Genomic DNA, 10296 nt, shown 5'->3' with positions numbered 1-10296 from the left:
GTCCTCTTTTCTCAACCTCACATCACACAAGGCTTTCCTCTGATTATCTGTGGTTTTCATAGGAACAATGAAGGGGGTTTGGGAGAGGAATCTGCAGTGTCAGGCAGCCTTGGGTATTTCATAACAAGATTGCCAAGCAACTGAAAACAAATCAGCAAAACAAGAGAGCAAGGAGATGAGATATGGAAGGAGATAAGGCTGCTGAGCGTTGCAGTACGGAGCAGACTAGGCATAGGTGAAACTCACAACCTAGGGCCATCCCCATCTGGCTCCAACACAGAACCCACAAAGACTGCAGAACCCTGCACACTTCAGGTGCCTTCTCCCATGTGAACCTAGGGGCACAGCCCCCTCATACAGTTAAAGCACCTCTAGACCACGGCTTCCCCCAAAGAATTCTGGGAACTGTGGGCGGTCTGCCCCAGATGTCACCACTGAGGGGGGTGACAAAATGCACTCACCGTGGGGCCTGCAGCGCACCCGCAGGCTCCACACTGCCCCAAATAGTCTGCCCGCCACCTCCCCCTCAGCTGACTGGGAGGAGGCAGCCAGCCTCCTCGGAGGCCCCGCACGCCACCCCAGGTTTGCTCCGCCACTGCTCCTAATGACTCTTGGCACCCTTAACAAACAATTAAGCAATGGGTGTGACTCTTACCTTTAGGCAGTAAGCTGCTTTCTGCAGGAACTGGTTCTGCGATAGAGTTCATTGAGCCTGATCTCTGCCTGCCCCACACCTGACATCACATGTCAGGGCTGGGGCAGGTGGGCATGGTCTGGGGGAAAAGAGTCTTGCAGGCCCAGCTGGGACTTGTGCAGGGCCAAATCTGGACCATGAGCTGGAGGCTCCGTTTACTACAACCTACGGCAAAAGGGGCTAAAATGGTGCCCTCCAGATATTGCTGGACTCCACCTTCCACCAACCTCAATGGTCACAGATAGGAATCACAGTCTAAAGGGTGTTATTGTGGTTATACCTGCTTCTTCCCCTGTTGTGCCATCTGCTTACCTGGTGAAGTGACCTACCTAGATGCTCTCTAAGCCCTTGTTTTGAAGGAGATGGACTAAGAAGCTCTTCCTTCTGCTTCCAGAGTTCCCAGTATGAGCAAGGAGCCCACACATCATCACCACCATCCATCTCACTCTGCTCACTTCCAGGTCACATAGTGATCCCACCTTTCCAACCTAAGAGGCTCACCCCACAACAAGAACCCAGGCAAAAGCATTGTGAAGTATAAAAATAATATGGGGAGAAGAAGCAAATCATCATAATCCAAAACTGTGGATAGCTCAATCGGTAGAGCATATTACTCTTAATCTCAGGGTTGGGGGTTTGAGCCCCACGTTGGGTGAGAGATTCCTACATACAGGGGGTTGGATTAGATGACCCTTGGGGTACCTACCAACTCTGTCATTCTATGAAAAAAGCTAAAGCTGTTTGTACAAATGGTTCTGGACCACCAGGGGGAGCTGTAAGCTTTCGATTTGTAGGCCTAAGTCATTTTCTTTCTTTTTAAATTCCAGGTTGGGATTGTTTGGCCTTTCAAACATACCAAGAGCATCATAGGAACACAGGAAGTTGCCTCGTACCAAGTCAGACCATTGGCCTACCTAGCTCATTTTTGTCTACATGTATATTCGACCTTTTCACATCCAGGGCTCACTTTTAACCCAAACAGCATATGGGGACCCATTTCTTCATCTTTCACCATATACTTGTAGGGTGGTAGTGCTCCTGTTGTGACCCACCTTCGATTAGGCCATCACTTGATGGCCAGGGGTCTACATACATAGGCTAGCAGCAGCTCTTTCTGGGCCCAACCTGGAGAAGCCCACGGTACAAAAGGAACCTGCCCATTTTAGCCTCTGACCCCACATGCTGCTAGCTTGTGCCTGCCTCCCCAAAGGGAATGTGGCCCTCAGGTTGAAAAAAGTGCCCCACCATGGCTCTCCATTCTGATCTAAAGGACAGGAATCGAGCCTCTCCGCCTCAAGAGTCTGCCTGCCAGCTCCCAGCATCCAAGATCTAGTGTGGTGGTTATAGAGTGTCAGACAAGGGTGAGGGGAGGCCAGGGTTCAAATCCTGACATGCCCATGAAGCTCACTGGGTGACTTTGGCCCAGTCACAGCCTCTCAGCCTAAGCTGCCTCACAGGGTTGTTGCGAGGAGTAAATGACGAGGGGAGAACCATGTACCTCACCTTGAGCTCGCTGGAGAAAGGTGGGATATAAATGGAAGAAATAAATAATAATAAATACCTATTTTTCGCTCTATAAGACACACTTTTTCCCTCCTAAAAAGTAAGGGGAAATGTGTTTGCGTTTTATGGAGCGTTTGCAGGCTGTGCAGCTATCCCAAAAGCCAGAACATCTCCCTCTCGCTGTTCTGGCTTCTGGGATTCAGATTTTTTCCCCTTGTTTTCCTCCTCCAAAAACTATGGTCTTATGGTCTGGTGAGTCTTATAGAGCGAAAATACGATAAATATTAGGGAGAAAGGAGGCTTGAGAGACACCCCCCGCCCCAAGTTGGAGAACCAAGTGGAAGAAGTGAGGAACTTGTGGTGCACCAGATGTAGCTGGATTCCAACTTCCCTCAGTCTCAGGCAGTGTGGCTCAATGGTCAGTGATGATGGGAGCTGGAGTCCATCACCATTGGGATGGCCACAGGTTATTAGGCATTAGGGCATTCATTTCTTTGCTGCCAAGGAGAGGTGAACGGAGTCACCTGTTCTGGCCACCACTTCCCGAAAGGCTTGTCTCAACAGGAAAGCTTTACAAAGAGTTAATTAATCCACCCACTCACCCTAGGCTCTGGAACCAGACCAAGAAACCTCGCAACCCCTACGGCTGGCTTGTAACTTACCTAGAGAGTTACTTTGTCTTCTCTGAAAATGAAATGTCTCCCTGAGACAGAGAAAAATGTCCTTGTAACGTTGAATGATTTGGCACAGAGATGGGTCCTGTTGTTGAAAAGGGGCAGGAGATTAATCCAGCCCCGATGGGTACTTCGTTTGCTTTATGATGTCCCATACATCAGTGTCACAAAGGAGCGAGCCGATTAGCTGGACCTCACAGCTTTCTTGAAGCCTAAAGCCTCTTGAAAGACGCAGCAAGAGGCTGGTGGAGGGAGCGGGGAGGCAAGTGGGAGCCTTAGATCATGCATGGCCGTTAGAAATACACCGGGCACAGAAACAGAGAGCCAGAAATACACTGGGCACAGAAACACCACAAAATAAGCAGATTCACACCATACATCCAAAGCACATCTCCTGCACATTTAAAGCATGTGACTTCTGCCAAAGAATCAGGGGAACTCTAGTTTGATAATTGTTGAGAGCTGTAGCTCTATGAAGGGAAAAGTACAATACCCAGGATTATTATTTTTTTTTGGGGGGGGGGATGCTTTAAATGTGTGGTATGGCTCTGCCCAAGAAAGTGAGGGTGACTGACTGCCTCAGGCAGCATAATTTGGGTGAGCCGGGCTGCAGACAGATTGACAGGAACCTAGGGAGGCAGTCCACAAACCTCTAGATTGTATCACAAGTCCATCAGCAGGGAGAGGGTCCTATCATTGGGTGGTGGTGTTTGTTGTTTTGGTCTCAGGTACCAAAATGTTTTGGACTAGAAAATAAGACAGGGCAAGCTGTATCCCATGAAAAGTTGCTGATGCCAGGAGACAGGGAGGTTTGAAATAATGGCTTGCTGTGCACTAACTCATCAATAGATCCATGACTGAACTTCTCATCTTCTTTCCTAGCCTTTCTTCCCTGGTATACTCCCTCAGAAAGATACTGACAAACTGAAACATGTGCAGAGGAGGGTGACCATTTCCATTCTGAAGTTCAGCTCTTCGCAGTTCCACACCAGTTTGCAAATTATTTGATGTTAAAACCCTCAGGAAAATTCATCAGCGCATCAGCGTGAATTTCTCCTAAGGTTGCATATGTTTACATGCAATTCTTCTGAGTTCCACACATTTTTGCAAAACCAATTTGCCCTAATGCAATGCATTTTTGTACGTTATTTCGCAAATGTATACATTTTTTGCACACACCTTATCCAAGCATCTGCAAATTCGCACACATTATCCAGCAGGAGAAGCACATTGCAAATTGTGGGTGAAGCAAGGATTTCAAAGGGTGGCTGCGTTTTGGTTCACGTATTGCTTTGGAATGTGCAAATTATTACTATTATTATTCATTAAATTTCTAGGCTGCCCTTCATCCAGGGATCACGAGGCAGTTTACAATATAAAAGCACAAAAATCACAAACAAAGTGATTGCAAACACACTGGGAGTGTGGGGAATAACACTTGCTTTGACACAATGTCTTCTAACCTCCCCACAAACAAATCCAAATGAATGCTCATTAAATAGCTCACATTGTCTAATCTCTCTGCAGGCAAATCAGGGTGAACGCTCAGTAAACTGGAAGTATTTGCAGTTTGCTCTGGAAGAGCATGAAATCTGATGCTTGCAAATCTGTTAATTAGGAATTGAATACCAGTGATGAAAGTACATGTCTTGGCCAAGTATACAGTATTGTCCTAGCATAAGGCTCAGCCATGGTCTGGGAGGGCTTCTGTAAACTTCTTGTAATTCACTATCACAAGTAGCTGTAACAGGGGTGAGGGATCCAAGTCTCATCAGCTCTAGCAGGCATGGCCAACAATCAGGGATGATGGGAGCTGGAGTGCAATAACAAGTTAGCCACCCCTGATTTAGATGGCACATCACCCCATGAAGACCCTATCTCAAAATCTATGACACATATTCGGCACTGCAATGCAATTAGAGCAGATGCAAACTAAATTTATCGGGCGTGCCAAAAGATAAAGTAATTAATCTCCAAAAGTTCTGCATCTAATAAATCCCTAATTAATTCCTAATATAGAGAAAATGACTTAATTATAATCTTCCCTTTGACCAGGGGTGAGGAACCTTTCTGGCCAGGCAGATCTGCCCCCACTTTTGACAGGTGAGCTGGGTAACCCACCCGTCAAAAGCCCTTTATACAGCACCAACCGCCAGTGGATTGTCGGGCACATGGGAACTGCAGTCCAAGAGCCTCTGTAAAGCAGTAACATGCTGAGCATAGAACTGGCGAAGATGCTTTCTGTGGGGATCAGCTGCACAACTGACTTGGTTGGGCATCAACCGATTGGTGAGGATTTCAGCCTTGCCTTTGGAATTGATGGCTATGAGAGAAAGCTCCCCATGAGGAACTTGGTCTTGTAGCCGATCACCCACCTGATGCCACATGTCAGGTGGGTACGGTTTGGGGAGGCACCCTTTCCTTAGGCCCTCAAGTTGTACTTTTTTGTCAAGTGAAATCAGCAGCTCCCATGCAATTTTGGAATAGGATTAAAGGTGAATGCTGACAGAATGATTGTTGGTTATAAATGGGGGGGGGGGGAGAGATACAGTGGCTAATGAGTATCTGGGATATAGCATGTATGATCAATTTAACTCGTTTTGTCTAGGTCAGGGATGGAAGGTTGATGACGTATGCAGTGATGAAAGGAGCACTTTTCTTACGTATTGGAACTCAAATGTACAAGATCATATGCATGTTAGGTGCAATTAAATAATTTTAGGGTTTCTTTTTGTTATATATTCATTGTTTTAGACATGGCGAAATGATAATAATAAAAAATTGGATGTATAAATATGAATGTCAACAGTAAAGGGAGAGCACGATAAATGCAATAAATAGAATATAAACTAAGGCAGGCACCAGGACACAGGTATATGGGGAACACATCTGCCAAAGGAAGTAAGTCCTGATGCTTTTATTCTGTGAACTGCCTCGAGACCTGCGGGTATAGGGCAGTATATAAATTTAATAATAATAATAATAATTCCAAGTGCAGTTGCATAGCCACGAGGGAAAAGCACTTATATGTGCAGAGGTTCTTTATTATATATTGCTATGTTGCATCTGGGTTTGTTTTTTAAAAGGAGCAAGAAATGGCAATTCATCAAACACTCTTTGGCAAAATCCTACATACCTTCAACAGAGGTAAGTAGATGAAGTCCTCTTGGTGGCACCACAGTGTCAATGTTCCACTTTGAATCCACTTGTAAGAGGCCTTTTACAGAAATGACACACCTTTGGAACAGCCTCCCCCATGAGAAAGCCGTACTACCTTTTCGCCACGTGCTGGAAACATGTTTTGTTCATACAGGCAATGTGCTGACCACAGACCTTACTTGCACACAACACAGCCCATCAGCTGGGATTGCATACGTATTCCTGCTTTGCTTTGTGTCTTTGTACAGATCTATTGTTTTGACTGAAGGGACGCAGGTGGCGCTGTGGGTTAAAGCCTCAGCGCCTAGGACTTGCCGATCGAAAGGTCGGCGGTTCGAATCCCTGCGGCGGGGTGCGCTCCCGCTGCTCGGTCCCAGCGCCTGCCAACCTAGCAGTTCGAAAGCACCTCCGGGTGCAAGTAGATAAATAGGGACCGCTTACCAGCGGGAAGGTAAACGGCGTTTCCGTGTGCGACTCTGGCTCGCCAGAGCAGCGATGTCACGCTGGCCACGTGACCCGGAAGTGTCTCCGGACAGCGCTGGCCCCTGGCCTCTTAAGTGAGATGGGCGCACAACCCCAGAGTCTGTCAAGACTGGCCCGTATGGGCAGGGGTACCTTTACCTTTACCTTTATTGTTTTGACTGTGCTTCATGGTTTTGTGTCGCACACAGCTTTAAAACATAAAGTAGTATTTATATAGTTTTCAAATAAATAAATGGAGGTGGCGGGAGGCATTCTTGGTGAAAGGGTGTTTCAGCTTTGCTGAAGCTGCAGGACATTCTTTAAGGCATGTTGTGTGTAGTTCTTGGGCATGTTTTGCTGAGGTTTAGGGCTTAAGACCTGGAAGCTAATTGTAGCTTGAAAAAAGACCTACTAGATACAGAAATGCTATCCACTTAGGCTGCACATCCTATTCCCTTGTATAGGGGAGAAAGCCTCATTGAACTCAGTGGGGCTTTTGAGTAGACAGGGATGGAATTGCACTGTTCATTTTCTTACTAGCTCTTTTGCAATTGTTAAATTACCTGCATTAGAGAAGCCTGCTCTTTCCACAGCTGGTTAGACACAATGCACAAACCAAATTCATATATACCTACTTCACAAACCCCTTCTCTTCCACTTTTCCTCTATTCTTCTGGGCATTCTATGAGGAATATGTGTCATCTTTACTAGGAAATTAACTGTAGACAATCTACCCACCTCAGCTGCTTCCTGCTGCAATCCTTCCCCCACAATCCTTAAAAGCTGTTCAGGCCAGAGGTCTCTTTGGAAATAGATCAAATAGCCTTTTATTCCTGGAACTGCTCCCCGATACATTGTGCATCTTCCAATGAGTATTTATGATGTGCCAGCACACCTTGTCCCACAATGGCACATTATCTGTAGACTTTCTAGCTTAAGCAACATGAGAGGCAAGCAGTTTTCATTTTGTCCAGACATTCCCTTCTAAACAACTGACCTAAAAGGAAAAGGGAAAAAAGGGGTTTCCTGCATTATTGTGTTGCTTTCTTACTGAAATTCAAACTTCTAATGGAAGCCAGAAAAGGAGCTTTAGTGTGTGTGTGTGTGTGTGTGTGTTTTGAACTATTGTTTGGGTTGAAATTGGGTGCTGTCTTTCCATAGCAAATCCTATCATGTTGTGTTTTTTGTTCAAAGAAATCAGATTGAAATGCTCACCAAATACTTCAGAAGCAAGAGCTCATGGGACCACAGAGTTAATCAAAGCATCACACATGAGAAGGGATGTTGTGACACTGGATGCCATCAAACTTCAGTAAGGAAAATGACACTGATCAACACACTAAGAAATCACACAGCCAACATGATGCCATTCCCAAACAATGGTTGCTGTGTGGTTTCGCTGGTTGTGTTTGCACATAACACTAAGCCATGGTTTGTTTCAGCCATGGAAGAAATCACATGATTTCAAGAAACCACCAGATGCCACAGCTTGTTGCTATGAACTGTGGTTTATTTTGCAGATGATATTGCCTAGTGCCCCTGTATTCTGGCAAGTATCTGCAATTCAGTGGTTAAACAAACCACGGTTATGCAGAGTTAATGGGTCAGGACAAAAAGTCAAGCTACTGTTAAAACAAGCCATGGTTTGCAAGCTAACAACAAACCATGGCAGTTTGTTGCCAGAAAACAAACCATGGTGAGTTTGCTGGACTGAGTCTGGACATTCCAACAAACCACAACATAGCTAAATGAAACTAAGCAACGTAGCTACGACCTGAGATAGCTCAGTTGGTAGGTAGAGCACAAGACACTTAATCTCAGGTTCATGCCCAACGTTGGGCAAAAGATTCCTGCAATTGCAGGAATGACTAGATGACTCTTGTGGTCCCTTCCAACTCTACAGTTCTATGAAGCAGGAACAAAGAAGGCCGCTGTGTCCGAGTGCAGGGCTGCTCCCTTGGTCAGCAATGGATTAAACCCAATTAAAATGTTAAGAGCCTGCTGACTAATAGTCTGAACAGAGGAGCATGCTTCTCTTTTTGGTGTTAAGAAAAAGAAAGAATGTCTGCAAAGAGCACCCCTCCCCCTTTCTGCAGGTTCCCAGCTCTGGTCAAGCATCCGCCATGGTGCAAATAAACAGATGCAGCACAAACTGGCCCCTTCCACAAGACCACCTTTAATAGAATGAGGAAGCAGGGTAGGTCAGAATGTCGATTGAACACAGTCTCCCCCACGCCCACCCTCAGCCCCGAGACACACATGTTGTATTACACACCAATCTGAACAAGACGGAAGCTGTGGCTTACGAGTGCCAACGGGGCTGGTGTGTTTGTGGGTGCCTGTGTGTAGGGGGGGGGGGCGGTCTGCAGCGGTAAGATGAGGGGAGCCATTTTGTAGCTGAGCCTGCTCACCTTGGTGGCCGGTGACTGGGTTCAGATAAAGGATCTCAAGCAGGGCTCTGAGACCCTTTCACAGATTGAGACGAAGACAAAAGGAACAGTGGCTTTTTGAAGGTTGGTCAGGCCTCTGATTGTTCCTAACTCAGCCTGTGGTGTCATGTAATTGTGAACTCTTGGGTGGGGGGAAAGGACAGGATGGGACAGACAGGGAGGGGTAGGGGACGTCTGTGCCGTGGCCTCCTCTTTTGTCGTGGAAAAAAAAGTAACAGCTGTTAAGACACGGCTTGTAAAGAAAGAAGAAAGTGGGGGAGATATTGCCATCAAAAAGACTGGCATGCAGGCTTCTTTTGTACAGTCATTGGCAGTTTATGAAATGACGGTTCCTTGGTTGTCGGATTTGTACAGTTCAAAAAATAAAACCACAAAAAACCGAGGCGCGGCGTCTGCTGGCGAAGACAACCCTGCCCTGCCCCTTCGCACACCCTCCTCCTCCTCCTCCCCTCCCTACGTGGACAGAGGGACGCGACTTGAGTCCAAAGCGCCTCTCGCTGGATTTTGGCAAGAAGAGAAAGAGAAGAGTTGGATGCATAGCAAATTCCTCCGTGGTCGTCCACAGCCCAACCCACCCTGTGCGGCGAACCTGAGCAAGATTCCCTGGCTTCTGGGGGTGGGGGGCAGAGGGGGGGATAAGAGTTTCTGCCATCTGGATATCCACGGTGCCGAGGGGCTGCTGTCAGCACGCAATCTCGTCCAGCGTGCCCAGGGTCGTCTGCAGGGGGACCGTCACAGTGTGGCTGATGGGATCGGAGTGGTTTGGCAAGGGCTCGCATGTGCTCTGGGGAAGGAGAGAAAGAGAAAGAGAAAGAGAAAGAGAGAGAGAAAGAAAGGAAACGTGGTGTGCAGTGCAGGGGCTAAAGAGACAGTAAGCACAGAAGGGCCTTGTTCAAATCTCACCTCAGTCATGAACTCACTAGGTGGCCTTAGGCAACCAATTCTTCCTTCAGTCTCAGCTCTCCATCTGCAATATGGGGATAACACATTGGCCTACCTTCCAGGGACATTGTAAGGACTGCTGAGACAATGCATGGGGAGTGCTTGGACCAGACTGAGAAGTGATATACAAATGCTAGGTTTTACTTTAATATCTGCCCTAGGGGCTGGGAGGATCCAATTCCTCATACTATTAAGGCGCCTAGAACTGAAACAGATTAGGAAAAGAAACTTGGGAGTGGAGGGAGCTTATGTAAGATTAGCTTCCACTTTTGATGAAACAGCTGCACTTGTGATTTTCAAACACTGAATCCAGAGATTCCAAAGCAGCACTGTGGCTTTCAGCAAGGCAGTCTAAACCCCCAAAAACAAATCTAGCGGAAATGGTCATGGCAACCATGTGTGTGTGTGTCGT

The 10296-nt window shown here is 46.8% G+C and overlaps 1 protein-coding gene across 3 annotated transcripts in view; it reads right to left on the bottom strand.

Annotated features, from left to right (window-relative positions):
- Window positions 1-2854: 2854 nt before the first annotated feature.
- Window positions 2855-10296, bottom strand: part of LOC307200294 (acid-sensing ion channel 2) — a 383251-nt gene continuing 375809 nt past the window's right edge. Inside the window, exons 10-12 of one of the 3 annotated variants that reach the window (XR_013832361.1) lie at window positions 9846-9909; window positions 7231-7489; window positions 2855-2956 (exon numbers count right to left, since the gene is read on the bottom strand). Coding sequence is in view for 1 of the 3 variants with exons in the window: in XM_079948800.1 (XP_079804926.1) it covers window positions 9625-9726 (102 nt within the window). In the remaining 2 variants the exon portion in view is untranslated. Of the gene's footprint in view, window positions 2957-7230; window positions 7490-8648; window positions 9727-9845; window positions 9910-10296 lie in introns of those variants that run through there. The other 2 variants (XR_013832362.1, XM_079948800.1) reach the window with 2 other exon arrangements.

The sequence above is a fragment of the Podarcis cretensis genome (assembly GCF_951804945.1).
Source record: "Podarcis cretensis genome assembly, chromosome: 13".
In the NCBI taxonomy this organism is placed as follows: Eukaryota; Metazoa; Chordata; class Lepidosauria; order Squamata; family Lacertidae; genus Podarcis; species Podarcis cretensis.
Note: the sequence above shows the minus strand (reverse complement) of the source record. Positions and strands in the feature narration are given on the sequence as shown.